Source organism: Peromyscus leucopus, chromosome 4 (genome assembly GCF_004664715.2).
Source record: "Peromyscus leucopus breed LL Stock chromosome 4, UCI_PerLeu_2.1, whole genome shotgun sequence".
NCBI classification, from domain to species: domain Eukaryota; kingdom Metazoa; phylum Chordata; class Mammalia; order Rodentia; family Cricetidae; genus Peromyscus; species Peromyscus leucopus.
This window is the reverse complement of record NC_051066.1, coordinates 134,483,024-134,508,110: the sequence shown is the minus strand read 5'-3', so window position 1 is coordinate 134,508,110 and position 25,087 is coordinate 134,483,024. Positions and strand designations below refer to the sequence as shown.

General features: G+C 43.4%; 1 protein-coding gene across 1 annotated transcript in view; it reads left to right on the top strand.

Moving 5' to 3' along the window:
* Positions 1-25,087, top strand: part of Tti1 (TELO2 interacting protein 1) — a 52,347-nt gene that overhangs the window by 4,524 nt on the left and 22,736 nt on the right. Inside the window, exon 2 of the mRNA XM_028889247.2 lies at positions 19,130-21,445. Coding sequence (XP_028745080.1) covers positions 19,144-21,445 — 2,302 coding nt within the window. The 5' untranslated portion in view covers positions 19,130-19,143. The remainder of the gene's footprint in view (positions 1-19,129; positions 21,446-25,087) is intronic.

The following is a 25,087-nucleotide window of genomic DNA, read 5'->3' as shown; positions in this document are numbered from 1 at the left end:
TCGAAGAAGCTTTATATGATAAGGAGAATACCAGACAAGTGCACACATGCACTCCCTGTCTCTTCACATATGATGCCCTGTGCCACTTCAGAGACTCTTCTAACAAGAAGACCATCACCTAACACAGCCCTTAGACCTTCTACCTCTAGAACTATGAGCCAGAGCAACGTAGTCTGCTTCTCAGTGTGTGTGCGTGTGCGTGTGTGTGTGTGTGTGTGTGTGTGTGTGTATGTGTATGTGTGTGTGTGCTGTAGAACAACATGAATGATTAATTGTCTATAACTGCAGACTTGCTGTATTTTAATACAGATCATTTATAAATGCAATTTTTAATCTTTGTGTATGATGTATATGGATGTACCTGTGAATGAATTTGGGTGTCAGGTGCCACAGCATGCATGTGGAAGTCAGAGGACCACCTCATGTGACAGCCTTTGTCTTCCACCTTGAGATGGGAGTCTCTTGTGGTTTGCAGCAGGGTCTGTTGTTTGCCACTGTATGGACCAGGCCAGCTGGCCTGAGAGTTCCAGAGAGTTTCCTGTCTCTGCCTCCTGTCTCCCTATAGGAGTACTGAGATTACATACAGATGCTGCTACTGTACCCAGCTTTACATGGCTGCTGGAGAGTCAAACTCAGGGTCTCATGTTTGCACAGTAAGTGCCTTACTCATGGAGCCATCTCCCTGTTCTTAATGCAGTTTCTCTTTAAAAGCTCCTGAATGTTTTTGTCTGTGTACAATTTTCACAACTTTCCTGAAATGGGAATTTATGTACACAAGTCTGAAAAGAGTACAAATTTATGGTGTGGTAAATGCTTTCTGAGTTACTATTAGGAAAAAAAAAACTGTCTGCTGTGACTGAACCTTTACATTATTACCTTTTTAAAAAGATTTTTTTTTCTGTGTATTTGGGAGAGGGGGAGGTACATACATAAGTGCAGGTGTCTGCAGAAGGTAGAAGTGTTGACTACCCTGGAGCTGGAGTTAGAGGTGTTTGTGAGCTCTCTGATGTGGGTGCTGGGAACTGAACTCGGGTCCTCTGCAAGAACAGCAAGTGCTCTTAACTGCTGAACTATCTCTCCAGTCTTCACTGTCTTTTTTAATTAAAACGTTTTTATGCCAGCCTTCCTTCCACTGTCCCAAACTATGTGACATTTTAATGAGTTGAAATTAAAGAGGACTGTACTGGCTGAAAAAGAAGAGAGTTCTATTAGGCTGAGCTTTCCCCCAGACCCAAACTATCATCTTGGTAAAGGCTGGGCTGGGACCTTGGACAGATAATGAGTCTGTGAAGGGGCATCTCTGAGGATTGGGGCTTCATTGAGCCCTGAGTGCTCTGGCTGCATTGCTCACTGTCCTGTCTTGCCAAGTTCTACACTGGCTCAACGGGACTTACACTCATGCATTCTTCTGTGAAAGTGTTTACTATGAATGCCCCAATGAGATGTCTTCCTCCTACAGAATTACAGTATTTCTTCAAATAATTACTAAAAGATACAGATTCAAATTGTTTCTAATACTCCCATTTTACTTTTGTAAGTTTGGGGGTGGGGTGGGTCTGGGATTCGTCATAGTAATTATAATAGAATCTTGGCCCCCAAGGGCAGAAACCGAGGAGAGAAAGAGAGAGACAGAGACAGACACAGACACAGACAGAAGGAGGAGGGGAGAGGGAGGGAGAGAGGGAAAGTTTGGAGAGATTACTGGAATCTGTTAGCTATTGGATAAGAGTTTTCCATGTTCAACCTCCAGCTGGCACAAAAATCATAGTAAATGTATCCTTATGGGTACCCATGGATAAGGTCAATGAATTCCAGTACTGTGATCATTTGTCTTCAGGGATATGTCAGACATGTCCATCTTCCATAGCTCTCTGCAAAATTCTCTGTCAATATAAAGGTCATACAGAGGTGCCCTGTATCTGTTCACACTGGAAAGTGCACAGTGAGAGAGGGATAGAACACCCCTAGTGATAGTCAGAGTCATTTGTTCCTAAGCATAGGTAGCACAGGACCCACAGTGAGCAAACCTGTGTGGATTGTTGACTCCAGAAGGTCTTTCTGTAAAGAGTGTTGGTGAAAGCCAACCTTCAGTGGTAAGGAGCCTGGGTGACCCCATCATGGATGGCAGCCTCATTGGAACTGCAGCTGGGAGGTTTTTTTTGTTTTGTTTTGTTTTTGTTTTTTTGCCTTCTGAGATTTTGTTATAGTAACAAAAATCAGACAAATACTGTCTGAATTATTCTGATTAATTTGAAAAGTTATTTATGGTGTTCTTGTGGTATTCTTGTGATGTCTGCAATACCTGCCTTGCTATTGATTTCATCATTATTATTAATGTGATGTTCCTCTCTCCTTTTCTCACTGTCTTACCTTTTGGTCTTGCTAGAAGTTTGTTTTGTTGATCTTTTCAAAGAACCAGTCTTTGTTGATTTTCTTTTCTTCTCATTAGTTTTTGTTTTGAATCTTTATGGTTTTCTTCTTTCTGCTTGTTTTAAGGTTAGTTTACCTTTACCCCCCACCCCAGGTTCTTGGGAAACGAGAGTTTAAATTTGTTGTTGTTGTTGTTTGAAACCTTTCCTTTTTTTCTAATATATAACAGTATTATAAATTTACCTCTGGGGTGGGAATATATAGTTCAGTGGCAGAGTACTTGTCTAGCATGTATGAAGCCCTGAATTCATTCTCCAGCCCCACAAAAATACATAAATAAATAATTACCTCTCAGTGGTTATAGGTGTTATTTTCATTTTTATTAACTGGGTTCTCGTTTTCTCTCTCTCTCTAGTTTGGTTTTTTTTCCCCCCATGGTACTGGAAATTGGACCTTTGTACTCTACCACTGAGCTGCAACTATGTAGTCTGGGGTGGTCTGGAACTCACAAATATCTGCCTCTTCAGTACAGAAATTAAAAATGTTCATTGTCACTCCCAGGTGCTTCAGCCTGTTAAATGCTGAGTTACAACCATATGTCATCACCCAGAAAAGAAAAAGATAGTATATTTTTGTTTCTTGCATTTCTTTGGTTTTGTTTATCTTTTGTTCCATGTGTTGTTTACTTGTCACATCTGTGACAATTTTTCCAATACCCCTCTTAGTGAGTTCAAACTTGATTCCATTATGATTGGAGAACATTCTCTGTATGATTTCAGTTCTTTTAAATTTGTTGAGATTGGAGGCGGGACAGATGGCTCTGTGGCTAATAGGATGTACTGCTCTTGGGGAAGACCTGAGTTCAGTTCCCAGCACTGAACTCCATAAATTCCTCATCCACAAAATGAGCCCAAGCCTCAGAAAGATGAATTGAAGTGAGGCCACACAGAGAACAGGTGTTAGACAAAGGATTTGCCTCAAGCACCCATTCAACTTTTATGCGAATGAATGTATTGCCTGCGTGTATGTATGTATGTATGTATGTATGTATGTATGTATGTGTATCACATGTGTGCCTGGTACCCACAGAGGTCAGAAGAGGGTGTTGAATTTCTTGAAACTGGAATTGCGGTTGGTTCTCAATCACCATATGGATTCAGGGAACTGAACATAGGTCCTCTGCAAGAGTAACAAGTGCTTTTAACTGCTAAAGCTTCTCTGTAGCCCCATGACCTATCTTAGTATTGTTCTATGGGCTCTTGAAAAGAATGTATAGTATGCTGTTGTGGGGTGGAGTGTTGTATACAGAGCACAGATCTTGAGGGTGGTAGTGGTGTGACTTCTTCAGTGTCTTTGTCGATTTTCTACCTGGTTTTTAGTCGTTAACTGAGGCGTGGAGATACCTCCACCTATGCTTATGCATTTGTCTACTTTGTAGCTTTTTATTTTTCACACATTTGTCAGCTGTTGTTTTATGTATGTAATTTGGAAGTATTTTTTCTTAGTAGAGTTACTCCTTAACTATTATATGATGTTCCTCTCTGTGTCAGGTAGCCTTGATCTGAAGTCTGTATCTAGTACAGCTCCTATTGCTTTAATTAACATTTGCATGGTAATAAAGTTTCTGTCCTTTGGCTCTCATCCTACCTGATTGTTACATTAAGTGAATTTCTTGTGAACAGTCTTGTAATTAGATCATGATTTTAAATCCATTCTGGCAGTCTCTACCTTTTAATTAGTATATTTAGGCCCTTTACGTTTAGCATAATTATTGATATGGTAGAGCTCAAGCATGCCTTTGGTTCTTTTTTATTTCTGTTATCTTTTTTCATCCTTTCCACTGGTTGCTTGAATAAACTCTTAGAATTCCATTTGATTTACTTATGATGTTTTTATATCTGTGTGTGTATCCTTTTCAATGGTTATTGTACCTTATAGGTTTGTAATTTACCAGTTCCAGGTAGGAGGAAGGCCAAGCAGGAAGCAATAGAACTTCAGTGTGCTGGGAGTTTGATATCTATCTTCTTTTGCTCATTTATTGAGTGAAGGGACCACAGGCAAAGCTGCAACTCTAAATGAGTACATTTACTGGGGAGACAGACAAATATGCTGTTGTTTGAACTCAAGACAGTGATAATGGGAGAAATCCACAGAGGGTGGATTTAATGAGCAAAGGAATTTATTTGGGGGTGAACTCACTACCATGGGAGATTTATCAAAGGGTTCTGGGAAAGCAAAGCTATGTTCCACGGTGATTTGCCTGGTCCAAGATCTAAGCATCCAATACCACAAGGAGGCAAAGAGAGAGCCACATACATGCATCCCAGGTCTTAAGGGTCCCCAGCAGCCACACACTAGGGACATGTACTTCCAGGTCATAGGTAGATGTAACAGTTACCTGTTACCTCACTAGGGGCGGTACTTCAAGGTCATAGGTAGAATAGCTACCCACTACACAGCCTTCCTGCAAACACCTTGAATATGACTGTCAATGGAGTGTTGAACCTCTATCATTGCAGAACTCCTGTTTTTCAGGAGAGCCTGCATAGACTACATGTTGCAGGGTTCCTACTCTTGGCTGACTTTGTGAACCCTTTTTTTTTTTTTTTCTTCGAGACAGGGTTTCTCTGTGTAGCTTTGCACCTTTCCTGGGACTCACTTGGTAGCCCAGGCTGGCCTTGAACTCACAGAGATCCGCCTGGCTCTGCCTCCTGAGTGCTGGGATTAAAGGCGTGCGCCACCACCGCCCAGCCTTTGTGAACTCTTAAAGCCATAGATTCCTAAGCATTCTGGTCCCCTCAGAATAGATTGCAATTCAGTAGATCTGGTGTGGAGCCCAGGAAGTTGAACTTAAACTGTAGCCCCTTAATTCTGATGGGCAGCCAGACTGGCAAGCCCTAGTATAGTACAAAGAATATACTAGCCTTTGGAGTCAGTCTTTAGACAAATCCTGTTCCCTGCGTGGGCCTCACTTCATCTTGGGCTCCTTAGTTTGTGGATGAGGAATTTATGGACATAAAGGATCTAGCATGGCCAGGTACAAAGGTGCACGCCTTTAATCCCAGCACTCGAGAGCCAGAGGCAAGTGGATTTCTGTGAGATTGAAGCCAGCCTGGTCTACGTAGTAAGTTCTAGGCCAGCCATGACTACATAGTGAGACCCTTTCTCAAACAAACAAGCAAACAAACCTAGCACGGGGGCTAGGGAAATGGCTAAGTAGGTAAGATGCACGCTACAGAAGCATAGGGACCTGGGTTCCAATCCCCATCACCCATGTGAAAACCCAGGAACAGTGGTGTGTACCTATGGTTTCTTTCATAGCACTTAGCACCACCTGTCAAACCAGATTACCTTCCTGCCTTGGATTGTGGCCATCAGCAGCATAAAATAACCACTTGGTGCCGAGAATAAGAAACAAGCTAGGCAAAAATCAAACTTTCTAAAGCCTGAATTTGAGTGAGGGTGGGGAGAGACTAAGAGGTTCCTCAGACTCATTGGCCATCCAGTGTAGCAGAGTCGATGAGCTTCAGATACAGTGAGAGGCTCTATTTCAAAAAATAAAAGTGAATGCAGTTAAGGAAAGACATCTGATGTTGATCTCTGGCCTCCATCCACATAACATGTACACATTCACACTACAAGTCCAACAGACAAATGCCTAGTACAGTGCCTAGCATAGGGTAGGTTTTGGTTGTTGGGTTTTTTTAAAAAAGATTATTTCTTTTTATTTATGTGAGTGTTTGCCTGTGTGTATGTCTGTGTACCATATGCATGTCTAGTGCCTATGAAGGTCAGAAGAAGGCATCAGATTCCCTGGAACTAAAGTCCCACATATTGTGAGCCACCATGTAGCATCTCACACCCAGATCCTCTGCAAGAGCAGCAGGCACTCTTGAACAATGAGGACTTAATCCAGTCTCCATATGGTGACAATCTCAAAAAAAAAAAAAAAAAAACCAAAACCCACACTACTAATTTTCTTCTTCTTCAGGAATTGTATTGGAACTTCTTATGTTTGAACTCCCATCTCGGTCCAAACCTAGTCTTCCTTTCCAACAGCAATTATTAGAGATTGAAGTGTTGCAGTCCATACTACCCATCAAACTTTAATTTTTTTTAAGTAGGCTAAAACTTACGGAAACCACATAGCCAAGACTGGGAGAATCAGGACTGAAACCCACATCAGAAAAGCCCTGTTTGGGCTTAAAGTCTAAAAGTGATCTAAGGTACAGACACAATCTAAAACTGTCTGCCTCAAAAAAACAGGTACAACAAGGTCATCTGGGGTTAATAAGATCAACTGCCTAGAGGGATAACTCCTCCCAAGAGAAGAATATGATGATTCTTATCCAGAATCTAGTTCACATACAGCTTCATCAGAGTTCCACCAATGAGAGAACCAGACCTTGGGTTACAGCCATTGACAGCATTAAATACTTACTTAGTGCCAGGAGTGAGAAACAAGCTGGGCAAAGTTCACAATTCTTAGAACCTACATTTGAGTGAATGGAGACGATCCTGGGTATGATCCAAAACTACAGTAAACAAGTAGGTAGGTAATCTGGTTTGACAGGTGGTGCTAAGTGCTGTGAAGGAAAATTAAAGACAGAGAAAGGAGGTTGTGAGGACCAAGTTGAGAAGGAGTAAGGATGAGTTGCAGTTTCAGATGGGGTAATGAGAAGCCCTCACTCAGAAGTCACATCTAGCAGAGGCCTGGAAGAGGCCAAGATGCAGCAAGCTGTAACATATTCAGGGACAGTCAGTGGAAAGCCTAAGCATGTGATCTCATCAGTGTCACCACAGGGTGAAGCCTGGCATACACTACTGTGACCTCTTGTTAGGTGTTCGTCTCTGCTTCCATCTGGTCTGTTCTCCTGACAGGATTTTTAGGTATGGTCCTCCTTCCTCAATGTAAATCCCTCTGTGAGCACTTCTCTGTTGGCATCCAGTTTCTGAGTTCCTTTTGCCTGCTTTCCTCTCTCTTTTCATTGTTTGCTTGTATAATACAGTAAGTGCTTGCCTTGTGATCTGCCTTCTTACCCTTCCTGTGTTAGTAAAGAAGCTGGGCGTGGTGGCGCACGCCTTTAACCAGCGCTTGGGAAGCAGAGGCAGGTGGATCTCTGTGAGTTCGAGGACAGTCTGGTCCACATAGTGGGTTCCGGGACAGCAAGAGCTATGTAGAGAGACCCTGTCTCAAAACAAACAAGATAACAGGGCATCCTGTACAGAGTGCGCCTTTGGATTCACCCACTGTTGGTATGGCACATCTCTGAGATGAGGCAGAAAAGCTTGCAGAGGAGGACATGATTCACGCTCTCCAGCTGCAAATCTTCTGCTACCTCTCCAGTGGTCCTTCTAAGACCACACAGGACACATTAGCTAGGAAAGCTTTAGATGGCCTCTAGCAGTCATGGCTGTCCACTCCTGCTTACGTTTATTAGCTACTATCTGAATCCTTATTGTTCACTTGTTCTGCTTGCCCCAGCCATCTCAGCGTCACTTTTTGGGCCCCTGTTATGTAAACTGCAGCAGCAGCACTACATTAAATAATCAGGGCTGTGGTTTGTTTGTTTGTTTGTTTGTTTGTTTTGGTTTTTTCGAGACAGGGTTTCCCTGTGTAGCTTTGCGCCTTTCCTGGAACTCACTTGGTAGCCCAGGCTGGCCTCGAACTCACAGAGATCCGCCTGCCTCTGCCTCCCAAGTGCTGGGATTAAAGGAGTGTGCCACCACCACCCGGCTTAAGGGCTGTGGTTTAAAGGAGTAGAAGCCAGGACTCTGCGGCTCTAAGTCTCTAAACAATTCCTTCCGTAATTGACATATTGTCACACAAGCACAATTTCATAGCCACCCCATAAAGCTATATGATTGCCTTTTATAGTCATATCAAAGTAGCAATATGTTATACTATCTTCCTTACAAAAATGTGCTTTATATTTCTGATCCTTAGCCCATTCTTTAGATGTCTAGCTGTGATAAACTTTAATCGGATGGTATTCCATTGAGAGATAATAGCACCGTTTATCCATAGGTGGACATTTGGGTAGCTTCCATGCCAGGATGACAGCGGGTGGTATATTCCTGAACACATTATATGTGCATTTCTGCTGGGTGTATATCAGTGTGGAATATCTAGATCATGGAGCACACCTGCTCTCCTGCAGAATTAGCTACGGCCAAAGAGTTTTCCTGAGTAATTGTGTTGTTTCCTATCCTTGCCAGCATCTAGTATTTTCCTTTCCTGATGGATGTGCAGTGATAATGGTAGTTGTGGTTATTTAAGACAGTCTCACTGTGTAGTTCTGGCTGGCCTGGAATTTGCTTTGTAGACCAGGTTAGCCTCAAACTCATGGAGATTCTCTTTCCTCTGTCTCCTGAGTACTGGGATTAAAGGTGTACACTACCTCAAGCAGTTTTTATTGTTATTCATTTTATGGTATGTGTATGAGAGTTTCAACTGCATGTTGCTAGAACTGGAGTTACATACAGGTGGTTGGGAACCACCATTTGGTACTAGGACTTGAACCCAGGTCCTTTGCAAAAGCTGCACTATCTCCCCAACCTCCCAGCTTTCAATAGTATCTCTTGATGAATATTTCTTACTTGTAATTGTCAACACATCAGGGTGTTTTGCTTTGTTTTTCTTTTATGTATCTTTTATATTCTGGTGTTTGGGGAATCACCTTGTTCTGTTTTGTTATATGACTGTCTTAATGCTGTGGCTCAGGCCAGCCTTAAACTCACTATTGAGCTCATACTGGCATTGATCTTGGTGCAGTCTTCCTGCCTCAGCCTCCCAAGTACTGGGATTATAAATGTGAGCCACCGTGTTAGGCTTTTAGGTATTGTTTAAGAAATATTTGCTAGTTGGGTGTTGTGCCTATAATCCCAGCACTCTGGAAGCTGAGAAAGGGAGACTAAAGCCAGTTCAGGCTACATAGTAAGTAAGGAAGAGTTGGAGTCCCCATTGTTTACCCACTGCAAAGTCACAGAAGTGTTGGTCTTTGGAGAGTTTTCCTTGTTTTACATTCTACATTTAAATTAGTATGAGAGGGAGGAAGCCCCTCATGTATTGTTCTGACTTCCGTGGTTCAAAAATATGTCTTAGTTTCATTTGTGCTGCCAATAAAATACCCTGACAAAAAGCAATTTAGGGAAAAAAGAGTTTATTCCAGCTCACAATTCCACATTATAGTCCATCACTGCAGAGAAGTCACAGAGGCAGGAACTTAAAGCAGCTAGTTACATTACATCTACAGTCAAAAAAGAACAGGTAGAAATTAAATGAATGTATGCATACTTAGTGCTCAGCCAGCTCTCTCTACTCTTAACAAGTTCAGGGCCCAGCTAGACTGTGGTGGTACATGCCTTTAATCCTAGCACTCAGAGGCAGGATATAAGGAAACCTTGTCTTAGAAAAACAAAAACAAAAGTCCAGAGCCCCAAACCCAGGGAATTATGCTACCGACTTGTAGGCTGTGTCTTCCCACATCACTTAAGACAATCAAGACTGTCCCCCACAGACATTCCTACACTATAGGCCAACTTGATCTAAACATCTCTTGTTGAGACTTTATCCAGGTTCTAGGTAGTGTTAAATTGGTGATCACAAATGTGATCTTGACAAGAGAACACATTCATAGACTTAGTCACTTATTATAGACTACATTCTCATTTTTATTATTACTGTTATTAATCTGGTTTGGGGTGTTTTTTTTTTTCCTACTTTACTAATTAAACCTTCTGAGAGTAAACACTTGTAGGAAAAAGCAGAGTATGTATAGAATTTGGTAAAAGTTTGGTCTTAGGAACCTATTGGGGTCTTACAACAAATTCCCCATAGATAAGTGGAAATGACTATACTTTTTTTCATATGTAGAGCCAAGTGATGTGGCATCTTTAATTGAAAAGGCCATTCTTGAACCAAGCATGGTGATGCCTCAGCACTCTTAAGACTAGGGAGACAGAGGCAAGCAGATCTCTGAGTTTGAAGCTATCCTGGTCTACAAAGCAAGTTCCAGGACAGCCAGGGCTACACACAAATCTGGCTTCAAAGGAAAAAAACAAAAATAAAAAACAAAGAAAAGATCACTCTTCCACTGCACTTCACTATCACCTTTGTATTTATAGCTAAATTCGGGCAGTGTTCTACCTAAGATATAAGATACTAATTCTGAACTTTATTTCAGAGAGAGAGAGAGAGAGAGAGAGAGAGAGAGAGAGAGAGAGAGAGAGAGAGAGTCTGTCTGTCTGTCTTATGCCATTATGCAGAGATTGTACCATTCCAGGTGTGTGTGTGTATGTGTGTGTGTGTCTTTCTTTATGCCATTATGCAGCGATTGTACCATTCCAGATACATTTATCTTGAATCATATGAGTTCTCCAGTTTCATACTTCAGTATTGTCTTTGATAGTCTAGGTCTTTTGCGTTCCTGTAGCCATTTTAGAAGCATGTTCCTTTCTTGTTTGGTCGTGTATGTTTGTTTACTTGCTTTAAGGCAGAGTCTCACTGTGTAATCCAAGCTAGCCTCAAACTCAAAATACTGTTGCCTCAGCCTCCCTAGTACACAGATTCAGGCATGCACCCCCATGACTGACATTACTTTCTAGAAAAGTTCTGTTGGAAGTGGCTAGAGAGATGACTCAGAGGTTAAGAACATTGGCTGTTCTTCCAGAGGTCCTGAGTTCAATTCCCAGCAACCACATGGTGGCTCACAACCATCTCTAATGAGTTCCGGCTCCCTCTTCTGGCCTGAAGGGATTCATGCAAGCAGAACACTGTATACATAATAAATAAATAAATCTTTAAAAAAATAAAAAGAAAAAAGAGAAGTTCTCTTGGAGTTTTGATTGGAATCATGTGGACTTTCTCAGTGGTTCTCATCCAAGCGTAATTTTTTTTTTTGTACCTCCACAGGACAGTTGGCAATAGCTAGAGACATTTTTGGTTGTCATAGCAGTGAGAATGCTAATGGCATCTAAAATCAAAAGGCCAAGAAAACTTCTGAGTACCCAGCAATGCTCAGGGCAGCCCTCCATCAACGAATTATCATCTAGCTAAAATGTTGGTAGCACTGCTGTAAGAAATTCACACTCTGAATTAGTGTGCACTACTTGTCTTGGCCTTTTCTGCCATCTTACTATTTGTTTTCTAAGTGGTACATTGGTCAGTTTTTTTTTTTCCGTTTTCACCTTCTTTTAGATTAATCAAAAATATGTATTATCGCATTTCTACTGACCTTGTAAGGATCTTTATTTACAATTCTTTTAAGAATACATCATCCAGGGGTTTATTGGGGATTTAGCTCAGTGGTAGAGCACTTGCCTAGCAAGCTCAAGGCCCTGGGTTTGGTCCTCAGCTCCGGAAAAATTAAAAAAAGAATACATCATTCCAGCCAGGTGACGGTGGCGCATGACTTTAATCCCAGCACTCGAAAGGCAGAGCCAGGCGGATCTCTGAGTTCAAGGCCAGCCTGGTCTACAGAGCAAGTTCCAGGACAGGCTCCAAACAAAGCTACACAGAGAAACCCTCCCCCCTCCCCCCATAAAAAGAATACATCATCCAGATTTTAACATGCATTTGACATCTTGATACAGTTCATCTGACACAAATGATCTACCACTTCCTGGCTCTTGTAGATTTCCCAAACACTTAACTTCACCCCTATTTTAGTTTTATAGCCACATAAACTATTAAAAACTTGATGCTGACTGGCGTGAACACTTAACATTGTTTGTGCTAGCCAACTCCATTCTACCTCTTCATTCTACCTACTTTCCATGCTTCTTTGTAGGTTAATTTTCTTACTCTACTTTTTCCTTTAGTGCATCCCTGACAGCAATTAATTCCCTCAGTTTTTGCTCTAAAACTCAGGGCCTTGAGCCTGCCTAGCAGGTACTCTGCCACTGAGCTAAACCCCAAACCATACCTTCATTTTTAAAAACATTTTTTGTATGCATAAAATTCAAGGTTGGTAGTTGTCTTCTGGCCCATTAAATAGGTTGCCCCAGTCACTTCTAGTTTTTGTCATGGTGTTGAGAAACCATCTGTCAATCTGATTCTACTGCTTTTAAGATTTTCCTCGTTGGCTAGGCATAGTGGTATGCACCTATGGCCCCAGCACTAGGAGGAAGAAGCAGGAGTATCACAAGTTTGAGGCCAGACTAATCTCTACAGGGAGACTATCTCTTGTCCCCACCCCACTACAACAAAAAGTTTCTATTTGCCTTTGGTTTTTAGCAGAATGACTGTGATACATTTGTGTATGCCTCTCTCGCCTTGGTCAACTTGGGATTTGCTGAGTTTCTTGAGTCTATGGTTGATTTCTTTGTTTTGGATACTTCAGTCTTGCTTTGTTTTATGCCCTTTCTTCTGGGACGTACTCACACATGAGACCTTTCAATATATCCCCAGTGCCTTTTTCACATTGCTTACCATTCTTTTTTCTCTCTTGGCTTGAGCTGGGGCAGTTTTTATTGATTTATCTTCCATATCATTAATCTTATCTTCTGCTAAATCCATTTGCAGCTAAACCTTACAATGTGTTCTTAATGATAGGTACTGTATTTCTTAGCTCTATGTGTCCATTTGTGGGGAGGGGGTGCTTTTACTCAGAAAAGAAAGATTTTCAAATTTATTTTAAGTTAAAGTTTTAGTTATGTTTGTAAGGTCTTTTTTTTTTTTTTTTTTTTTTTTTTTGATTTTTTTAGAGACAGGGTTTCTCTGTGTAGCTTTGCGCCTTTCCTGGGACTCACTTGGTAGTCCAGGCTGGCCTCGAACTCACAGAGATCCGCCTGGCTCTGCCTCCCGAGTGCTGGGATTAAAGGCGTGCGCCACCACCGCCCGGCTGTAAGGTCTTACTGTGTGGCCCAGGCTAGACTTGAACTCATAATTTTCCTACCTCATCATCGTAAGTACTAGGATTGCAGTCCTATAAGGATATGCCAGCAGAAAATTATTTCAGGTAAAAGCAATAATATTTTAGTTGGTTATAGTAGCACACATTTTAATCCCAGCACTTGGGAGGCAGAGGCAAGTAGATCTCTGTGAGTTTGAGGCCAGCCTGGTCTACATAGTGAGTTCTAAAACAGCCAGAGCTACATAGTGAGACCCTTTCTCAAAACAAACATACAAACAAAGAATAATATTTGTATTTTGAGGACATTTTATATAAAATAAAATGGAGTCAAGATGTGTACCACCATCAAAAAGTTCTTGATTAACTTTGTTTAAAAGTCTACTTAAAATAAAGTCTAAAGCCGGGCGGTGGTGGCGCACACCTTTAATCCCAGCACTCGGGAGGCAGAGCCAGGTGGATCTCTGTGAGTTCGAGGCCAGCCTGGTCTACCAAGTGAGTTCCAGGAAAGGCGCAAAGCTACACAAGAGAAACCCTGTCTCGGAAAATCCAAAAATAAATAAATAAATAAATAAATAAATAAATAAATAAATAAAGTCTAATCCTGGGATTCAGTAACTGCAATCAACTTTTAAGTATAATTAAATGAGTTCAGTTTAGCTTCTATTAAACAAAATGGCTTGAATTCATAGAATTTTTTTAAAGATTTATTTATTTATTATATACAGTATTCTCCCTACATGTATGCCTGCAGACCAGAAGAGGGCACCAGATCTTATTACATATGGTTGTGAGCCATCATGTGATTGCTGGGAATTGAACTTGGGACCTTTGGAAGAGCAGCCAGTGCTCTTAACCACTGAGCCATCTCTCCAGCGCCCCCATAGAACTTTCTTAATTCTAACTTTAGCTTTAATATCTTCAAATCACTTATTTAAAAAGAAGACAGCAATAAGTAAATAATACCTTAAGATAAACAGAGGAGCTACCTCAAGAAAAATAGGTCCAACAAGATGCCTTAGCAGGTAAAGATGCTTGCCATGAGAGGTAGAAGGAAGGAACAAGCTCTCCCTGATTGTCCTCTGACCTCTCTCTCTCTCTCTCTCTCTCTCTCTCTCTCTCTCTCTCTCTCTCTCTCTCTCTCTCTCTCTCTCTCTCCCCCTACCTTATCTTTTTTAATTAAAAAAGGGAGAAAAAGAGTGTTCCTTGACTATATTAATCTTTTTTTTTCTTCCCCAAGACAGGGTTTCTCTGAATAGCCATGGCTGTCCTGGAACTCAAGATGTAGCCCAGGCTAGCCTGTCTCTTTGCCTCCCAAGTGCTGAAATATAAGGTACACATGTGCCACCATTGCCTAGCTAATCTTGTTTTTTAAAGACCTTGGCTATTTAGGTTGCCTATGGGTCTGGTTGTATTGTCTTTCCTGTGGAGTTTCAGTTATATGGTCTTGTTTCTTCACATGTTCAGAAGCATCTTATTGTATGTGAGAGTATATAAAACGACTGTTAGTGACTCTATGATACTCTCTTCTCAGAGGTCTCTGCCTTTCCGCTGTTAGGCTCATCACAAACAGGAACCAAAACTGAACTAAAGAAGGACTGAGCTGAGTCACCCACCAAGTGTTTAAAGTTTGAGAGCAAACCTCCAGTTTTGTTACTCTAGCTTTAAGGAACACTAAAATATCTCTTGGTTTCTGTCTCAGCAGAAGCCTTCTTTCCAAAATCTTGTATTTTGAAGTTTCTCAAAACTAGGTTCATCTTTCCAGCCCCATGAGGCATTGTGTAGTCAGAAGTTTTCCTGTGCTCGCCCGGCACCAGGGTCCCATAGCCACTTATAAAATTCCTGTGTCCTGCCTGGTCCTGCAACCGCTCTGACCCAAGTAAACACAAAGAGGCTTATATTATTTTTAAACAATGGCCATGGCAGGCTTTTCACTAGCTAGCTCTTACATCTTAAATTAACCCATTTCTATAAATCAATGCTTTGCCGCATGGCTTGTGGCTTACCGGTACTTTTACATCTTGCTTCTCCTGGCAGCGGCTGGCAGCGTCTGCTTTGCTTCTCCTTTCTTTTCCTGTCTATCTGTTTGGATTTCCCACCTGCCTCTAAGCTGCCTTGCCATAGGCCAAATGGCTTTGTTTATCACCCAATAAGAGCAACATATATTCACAGCATACAGAAAGGCATTTCCCCATCAGCATTGTGTCCTCTCTTTCGCCGCTGACAGCTCTGCCCTGTGCAGACCCCCAAGGTGTACCAAGTTGGGGTGAGGAGCTGTAGATCCACTTACCCTGAGCATCTCCCTGCACTGTTAGGCTACTTGTCTTCATTGTTCCCTTGGGGGTTGGGTACTGTAAGAAATGATTTTTGGGTGTATGTCATGACTCTTCTCCGTAATCCAAACACTTGAGAGGCTGAGGCAGAAGGTTTGCGGTGAGTTAGAGAGTGTCTTGGGCTATTGTTCACACATATACACACATACAGTAATTTTTGACTTTTTAGCCATCAATAAGAGTGTTAGTCTGCCATACCCTACTCTACCTTGCTTGAGAGCAGGATTTATAAGGATCTGTGGAAATGGTGAATGTCTACCAGAGGCTTTTCTTACTTCTAGGTACAGAGTTGCCTTTGCCCTCTCAGAGGCCTGGTCTAAAGTAGTTAGATATACATGTTCAAATGTAGCTTTTTGGTACTGTAGTTGAAGGATGTGCTGGAGGTGTAGGAAAGGGGAGAGAAATATGAAGTAGTACATCTGTTTAGAAAATTGCAAGTTTTCGTTTTTGGCTTTTTGAGACAAGATTTCTCTGTAGACCTGGCTGTCCTGGAATTCACTCTTTAGACTAAGCTAGTCTCAAACTCACAGAGATCCATCTGCTTCTGCCTCCCAAATGTTGGAATTAAAGATGTGCACTACCACCTCCCAGCTAGAAAGGAGCAAGATTTATAATTGTGTATGGTTACAACATTGAACAATGAGGTTGATACAGTGAGCAGATGCCTAGGAAGGACTCTGCAAGACTTAGTAGAAGCTTAGGTGGCTGTGGAAAACAGTGAGAGAACTTTAAACAATGAGAAGAGGGGTGAGATTTTGTTTTTGAAAGATTGCTTTAGTGTCAGTTTGAAATGTGGATTCAAGAAGGGCCAGCACACAGGACAAGGGGTGGGGGGCTGTTATAACTGGTACAACATGAAGTTTGTGAGCATCTTCCTTGGTTTAGGGAGGCATTGATAGAGTAGAGTGGTGAAATTAAAGGAATGGTCTAGGATTAAGAGGAAAATGAAAGAAAACAGAGATCTCAAGGCTTCTAGCCTGAGTGAGGGTCATAAAGAACAAAGGAAAGCCATTCTGGACATGCCATGTCCTCTGTTTCATTAGGCCTGTGTCCATACACAATCTGAGCTTTGGAGCTGCTACTGTGAGGGACTCCCAGCTCCCTAGTTATTTTCATGAAATTCCTAAGGTGAATAAGAGAGATGCAGAAGTCCCAGGCAGTTGCCCTCACCTCAGCCTTTTCTGAGTTTTATGTGTTATATACTAGTCATCAACTTAAGCGTTCTATTTGAAGAAAATTTTCCACACTAAAAGAAAAAGAAATGCCATTGTTTTCTTCTTTTACTCCTCTTCCTGTCTTATAGGTCTCTATTGTGTTTTTTGTTTGTTTGTTTTTATATGTGCATATATGTTTTGTGATTGTGTGTACATGGGTAGAGTATACATGGGCATAGGGTATACATGTAAACATGTTGTATACATGTAGATTGTGTATATATGCTCACGCATGTGCATAGAGGCAGAGGTTGTAGCCTTGGGTATTGTTCCTCAGGAACCATCTACCTTGTTTTGTTGCTTTCAACAGAAGCTCTCACTAGGACCTGAAGCTCACCGATTAGGCTAGACTGACTAGTCAGCCAGTCCCAGGAATCCTGTCTCTACTACCTCAAGTGTATGCCACCTGGCTTTTTTCATGTGGGTTCTCAGAGAAGATTGAACTGAGGTCATTGTGGTTGTACAGCAAGCACCTTACCAACAGAACTCCTTGCTCAGGTTTAAGCTAGCTCTGCTTAACCTTTCAGGCCACTCACTGGTCTCAGCAGTTAGCCATCATCCACTCATTATTACATCATCAAGTAGACTTTGGGGGCATGGAAAGTCACGTTTTTAATGCTGAGAAATATCTTTGATTGTGTACTTGAACTTCTTTGATTCTGATTCTCATCTGCCTCTAGTAGTACTTCTGCTGCAGGTAAGATTCACCACCTCCAGGAGTCTGAAATACATTTCCTGCCTCTGACTGTGGGGTCCCGGTTAGCTTTCTTCCCTATTCATTAATCTAGCAACCATTACCTGAGGCAGGAGATGCCACAGATAGCCAGTGTGTGAACCAGTACCCAGGGGGGTACCATTCATCCTCAGTCAAGCTTATGCCATTCACACTTGGCATTTTTCTAGCCTAGATGAGGAGGCTTAGAATCCTTTCCTTGGCCTCCTGAGGGCCATAGATGCCAGCAATACCCTTCCTCACAGGGTCTGTGGAGCTCCGGAGGCCAAACTCTCTCTAGGGTATCTTTTTGTGCACTGGAGCCCTCTTTTGGTTCGAAGGCACAATCCAACACAACTCTCTGGAATGGCCAGGTCTTGGTCCATACACACACTAGGCTCCTCTGACCTACCAGCCCTGTGGCCACTGGATTTAGGAATTCTCACTCAGTGAGATAGAGATGGACAGCTGAGGAGGAAAAGTACAAGCCCACCAGACTGGATGATCACTAATCCAGCCATGGGTGAGCACTCCATCCAATGCCAGCATTTTACAATGTTACACATTTATATCTCCAGCTTTGACTCAGTCCTTAGTGCCCTTGGGCCACAGTTTTGTGTCTTCCCAGCATACTCTATTTTCCTAAAGGGAATGTTTGAGACGTTATTTTTCTCTTCAAGCTCTGTGTTTATCTTTTTATGTTCACTGTCAGTCTCTGAGTTTGAATTTCTCCTCACAGAAGAGAAAGGCTTTCAGGCATTAAGCTGCTCAGCCTCTTCGTTCCCTCTAAACCTGTCTCCTTTGTTTTCCTGCCTGCCATCCAGCTTTCTGTGCTGCTGAAATCTCTTCCCCCATGATGTCTGTGGCAGTATACACTCCTGGTTTTCTATCTCTGGGCATACCCTTCTGCCTTTTGTGTTTCTGTCAGTCTTACCCAGCTCTGATCTTTCCTCCATATTACCATCCACATAAAGATCATAGCCTCCCAACCCCCCAACCCCACCCCACCCCACACACACACACACTTAAAACCTCTGAGTGACAAGAACAGGCAAAAGGAATCATGAGCGAGAAATCAAAATTATAGGGGAAGAAGAATCAATTGTAAAGAACATGAGAGAGCCTTCTCGGGTGCTAGAAACATTTTCTGTCTTGCTTTGGGTAGTGCTTATACAGGTCTGTACCTATGTGAAAACTCACTGACCTGTACACCAAGACTGTGCTTTCCTCTGTATGTCCCTCTGCTTTCAGCAGCTCAGCCAAGAGTTAGAACCTGAACTCTAGCCTAGCCCAGAACCTTATGCATTGCCCCTAGGTAATGGTTCAGGCCTGTTATTGGGAAACTCAATTCTGGCTTTCCTAGGGATGCGGCTCCTCCCTGCTCACTTAGAACCTAAGCTTAGGTCTATCTTAAAACCTAGAGACTGTGGTGTATGCTTACATCCCTCACCAAACTGAGGAAACTCCAAGAACAGGAGCCAGTTCTTTGCAGTTTTCTTGCTCCTCTTAGGGCTCCATAATGTTGGACGGACGGACGGACGGACGGATGGATGGATGGATGGACAGACGGACGGACGGATGGACGGACCTTCACTTTGTATTTGCTTTGAGCTTGACCCTCTTTACTGAGAAGCTTCCCTCTTCCAGCCTGCAGTTGTGCAATGGCAGTGTTTGACACTCCTGAGGAGGCCTTTGGCGTCTTACGTCCAGTCTGTGTTCAGCTCACAAAGGCCCAGACAGTGGAGAATGTGGAACATCTGCAGACACAGTTACAGGCCGTGAGTGATGCTGCCCTTCAGGAACTACAGCAGTACGTCCTCTTTCCCTTGCGATTTGCCCTGAAGACCCCAGGGCCCAAAAGAGAGCGCCTGATCCAGAGTGTGGTGGAGTGCCTCACCTTTGTCCTCTCTTCAACATGTGTGAGAGAGCAAGAGCTTCTCCAGGAACTCTTCTCAGAACTTTCAGCCTGTCTGTACTCTCCCAACTCCCAAAAACCCGCAGCTATGTCAGAGGAGTTGAAATTGGCTGTGATCCAGGGACTTAGCACCTTAATGCACTCAGCTTACAGGGACATCATTCTGACTTTTTATGAGCCCTCCATTCTGCCTCGTTTAGGATTTGCTGTGTCTTTACTGTTGGGCTTGGCAGAGCAGGAGAAGTCAAAACAGATTAAAATTGCTGCCTTACAGTGTCTACAGGTTCTCCTCCTTCAGTGCGATTGTCAGGACCATCCGAGGCCTGTGGGTGAACTGGAGCAGCAGCAGCAGCTGGGGGACTTGTTGGCCTCTTTCTTACCTGGAATCTCAACTGCACTGACCAGAGTCATCACAGGAGACTTTAAACAGGGTCACAGCATTGTTGTGTGTTCCCTAAAGGTCTTTTACAAGACAGTGGGCTTCATCATGGCTGATGAACAGCTCACAAGGATCCCAAAGGCCCGAGCAAAGCCTGCAGTTGAGCACAGAGTGGCAGCCCTGATGATTCACAGGGAAGCAGACTGGGTCAAAAGCACTGGTGACAAGTTGGCAATCCTTATTAAAAAGATAATCGAGTGTGTCTCTGTTCACCCGCACTGGAAGGTGAGGCTGGAACTGATAGAGCTTGTGGAGGTCCTGCTTCTGAAGTGCAGTCAGTCCCTGGTGGAATGTACAGGACCCCTCCTGAAGGTGTTAGTCGGCCTAGTAAACGACGAAAGTCCTGAAGTCCAGACGCAGTGCAATACGGTGCTAAGGCGTTTTGCAGATCAGAAAGTAGTGGTGGGCAGCAGAGCCTTGGCTGACATCTTGTCAGAAAGCCTGCATGCACTTGCCACATCTCTTCCCCGACTAATGAACACACAAGACGACCAGGGCAAGTTCTCTACTCTTTCCTTGTTATTGGGGTACCTAAAACTTTTGGGCCCCAAAGTGCATGTGATTCTCAATTCTGTGGCCCATGTGCAGCGCCTTTCCAGAGCACTTGTCCAAGTACTAGAGCTAGAGGTGACTGACGTCAAGATGGTAGAGGAGCGGCGCTGGAACTCTGACACCCTGAGTGCTTCTCCAGAGGCCTCTGATGCACGACCGTGGAACCGAGTCCAGAGGAGATATTTCCGCTGCTTCACTGATGAGAGGGTCTTCCTGCTCCTACGGCAGATCTGTCAGCTCCTTGGTTACTATGGGGACCTGTATTTGCTTGTGGATCACTTTATGGAACTGTACCACGCATCTGTAGTTTACCGAAAGCAAGCTGCCATGATCCTTAATGAACTGGTTGTAGGGGCTGCGGGTCTGGATGTAGAAGATATTCATAACAAACGTACAAGCATAGGCCCAGAGGAACTGAGAGAGATTGTGAAATCTATACTGGAGGAATACACAAGCCAAGAAAACTGGTACTTGATTACCTGTATTGAAGCTGAGGAGGGGGAGGAGATGACAGTGAAGCAGCATGGCCTCCAGGCCATCACATCTGGTGCACACACCTGCCACGGTGTATCTTTTCCAGCCTTGGCAAAGCCGAGCCCCACTATCTGCTCCATGAACAGTAACATCTGGCAGATATGCATTCAGTTGGAAGGGATTGGCCAGTTTGCTTATGCATTAGGAAAAGACTTTTGCTTGCTTTTGATGTCAGCTCTCTATCCAGTACTGGAGAAGGCTGGAGACCAAACCTTGCTCATTAGTCAAGTGGCTACTAGCACCATGGTAGACATTTGCCATGCTTGTGGCTATGACTCTGTTCAGCACCTCATCAATCAAAATTCAGACTATTTGGTGAATGGCATCTCTTTAAATCTGCGTCACCTCGCTCTGCACCCTCATACCCCAAAAGTCTTGGAAGTCATGCTTCGGAACTCAGATGCTAGCCTACTTCCTTTGGTAGCAGATGTGGTTCAAGATGTCTTGGCCACGCTGGACCAATTTTATGATAAGAGAGCTGCTTCCTTTGTCAGCGTTTTGCATGCTCTGCTGGCAGCATTAGGTACATTGAAAGCCTGTTTTGATGCTAGTTGAGGAGATAGGAGCCAGGATCCCGGTCTGCCTAGTCTCATTTTATTCCGTGTTCAGGAATGTGCTGTGGAGGACATTGGAAAGGTAGTCTCTCCAACCCCACAGGATTGTCAGGCTCCAGTGTTTATTTTTTATACTTTAAATATCTCTGCAATTTATTGAGCCCTGCTCTATGGCAGGGATATAAACCACACAGACTAGGTAGAAACAGCATTTTTTATTTTACAAATAAGAAAAACCAAGGCTTAGTGATATCCTGCTCAGCCAGGGTCACACTATTAATAAGGGATAAAGTTGGATTTGTGGCTAGTTTATTCTTCCCAATATAATATGCTGTTACCGGTGCTTCTTAGAGCTGGCAGTATCTGTGCTGGGAGAGAGCAGGAGCAGCAGAAGTGCTCAGCCACAGAGAGCTGGAGCAGCAGGAAGTGCTCAGCCACAGAGAGCTGGAGCAGGAGGAAGTGCTCAGCCACAGAGAGCTGGAGCAAGAGGAAGTGCTCAGCCACAGAGAGCTGGAGCAGCAGGAAGTGCTCAGCCACAGAGAGCTGGAGCAGCAGGAAGTGCTCAGCCACAGAGAGCTGGAGCAGCAGGGAGTGCTCAGCCACAGAGAGCTGGAGCAGTAGATAGAACCTTTCTTTCTTTGATTGGGGATGGCTCTGGGAATTGAACTCAGGGCCTACATATGCTAAGGTATTCTACCTTTGAACTACATCCTCAACCCTCTAGAGTTTCCTGATGGTAGTAATACTCTGTGTGTGTGTGTGTCTTGCCCAGTGCAATTAGCCAGTAGCCCCGTGTGGCTAAAACTACTGGGGAATTGAATTTTTTGGTTTGGGGCTTTTTTTGGTTTTGTTTTTTAAGAGACGGTCTCACTCTGTAACCCAGACTGCCCTGGAACTTACTATATAGCCTAAACTTTGAACTTGCAGCCTTCCTTCTGCCTTAGCCTCCCAAGTGCTGAGATTACAGATGTGAACCATTATGTCCTGCAGGAAATTGAAGTTTTAATTTTGTTTCATTCTTTAGCCATATAGACCATACTGGCTAATACACAGCAGCAATCTAGAAGCTTAAGAACACTTATTTTTGTTTTATGTGTATGAGTGTTTTGCCTGTATGCATGTATATGCCTACATGTGTATGCCTGGTGCCTGCAAAGGCCAGAAGAAGGCACTATATCTCCCAGCACTGGAGTTACAGTTCGTTATGAGCCACCATATGGGTACTGGGAATTAGAACTGGGCCTTCTGAAAGAACAACCAGTGTTCTTAACCGCTGTACCATCTCTCCAGCCCCTTGCTCTTCCTTTTAACCTTTTTTTTTTTTTTTTAAGATTTATTTATTTGTTTTATGTGTATGGCTGTTGTGCCTGCTCATGTGTCTGTGCACCACATGTATTCAGTGCCCTTGGAGGCCAGAAGAGGGTGTCAGATCCCCCGCAACTGGAATTACAAATACCTGTTAGCTGCTGTGTCAGTGCTGGGAATTGAACCCAGGTCCCCTGGAAGAGCAGCCAGTGTTCTTAACCACTGAGCCATCTCTCCAGCCCTTCCTTTTAACCTTTCAATTGTACCAGTTGACTTAATTGTCTCATTTATATTTTGATCCTGTTGGGTGCCTGCTAGGGATGTTAGCCACCATTAGCATGGCACGATTTTGTACTATGAAAAAAAGCCAGGCTTGGTAGGATTATACCTGTAATCCCAGCTGCTGGGAAACTCAAGCAGGAGGAACCTGAGTTCAAGGCCAGTCTGAGCTACATAGCAAGACTGTGTCTAATAAATAAATAAATCCCTGAACTGAACAGTTAGTCATTGAATGAAAAACAGTGAGTTATATCTTGGAGCCTTTATCCAAAGAGTGTATCTCTCCAGTGCTGCCAGTAGCCTCTGAGGCAGAGGAAAAGGTCCTTGGCCTCGTTCTGTCAGGTGAAAAGGCCAAGACTCTGTGAGAAACTTTCTCGGGAGAGAAGACTGGGGCAGGGACTGTGCCCTGCTCTGAGGTGACCCTTGCAGTGTTCACTCATTCTTTCGTGACCATTCACATACAGTGTGAATGCTTTCTTCACTCATAAAGAGTACCTGCTGTATGTCAGACGCTACAGTAAGTGGTGAGGATACAGCAGTGAACAAGATAAACTCGGGGAGCGTTCCTGCTGCTGAGAGAGAAATGACAGACAAGTAACAAGAGCATTACGCAAGCTCAGGGAGCCGCTGATAAGCCCTTGGAAGGAAGTGAAAACCTCTTGCTAGGGAGAAACAGGGATAGGCTTCTCAAAGTTGCACTGTCAGGGAAGACCCCTCTGGGAAATTCAACTAAGGCTGAGACCGGAAGGAGAAGCAGGAGCTGGCTGCCAGCGTACAGGGCTGTGGCACTGTTCTGTGATTCCAAGAGCACTATCAGCAGAGGGAATAGTGGTGTAAATACCCCAAGGACACAACGGGAGTGAAGTATTTGGAAAAAATGTAGAGAGTGTAAAACAGGATTAACGAGGAAATAGGACAGATCCTTATGGGCATATAGGTCAAGGGAAGAAGTAGAAAAGCTTTTCGTGTCATGGCAGTCAGGACACAGAGGCAGAGAGAAAAGGGGTTAAGTAACAAAATACACCCTGGGTATACCTACAGTGATTACCTCTTCCACCCAGGTCCCAGCTCTTAGAGTCACCACCAGCTAAGGGACATGGCCTTTGGGAGGCATTTCAAATCCTAACCATAACCCCTATCTGTGGCTAATAGTCGCTGGAAAAGCAGCTGTGAACAAAACCCACCCAGGCCTGACCTGGACCTCCTACTAAGACAGCTAAGTGCTTAGACATTGCAGACTGGGACCAGCTTCTGTAGCCAGATGTCCCACCTCTGCTACACTGGGGAACTAGATTATATTTCAGCTTGAAATTTGAACATTTTATGAGAAGACCTAGGGAGCTGGAGAGATGGCTCAATGATTAAGAGCACTTGTTCTGCAGGGGGCCCAGTTTCAATTCCCAGCACCAAAAGGGTGGGTCACAAACATCTGTAACTCCAGTCCCAGGGTATCCAATGCCCTCTTCTGAGTAATGCAGGCACCAGGTACACACATGGTGCACAGACACATACATGCAAGACTCGTACAACACTCATACACATAAAATAATGTATTGATGTGTAGGAGATGTGTCTTTTCAGGAGATAGCTGATTCAGATTTTGAAAATTGAGTTTCCTTAGATTTCTGATGTCTTTGGTCATCTGAAAGAGGAAGCATCCTGCATACTACTTTTTAATACTGAAGTAGAGGAGTGGAGTCTCCATTGCAAAAAGGAAAATAAGGATGATTAAGACTGACTGGAACATGGGGTGGGGGAAGTAAAGCAAAATTGGAAACAGATTTTCCACAAGTTCTGAAGCAACCCAGTGTATAATTGCATTTTGAACGGTAACTAATGAAATTAGTAGTCACTCACAGATCAGCACTCGAACTGGCCTTTCTGTTGTCATCAAATTGCCTAACACGGCCGGGCGGTGGTGGCACAGCCTTTAATCCCAGCACTCGGGAGGCAGAGGCAGGCAGATCTTTGTGAGTTCGAGGCCAGCCTGGTCTATAGAGTGAGTTCCAGGAAAGGCGCAAAGCTAC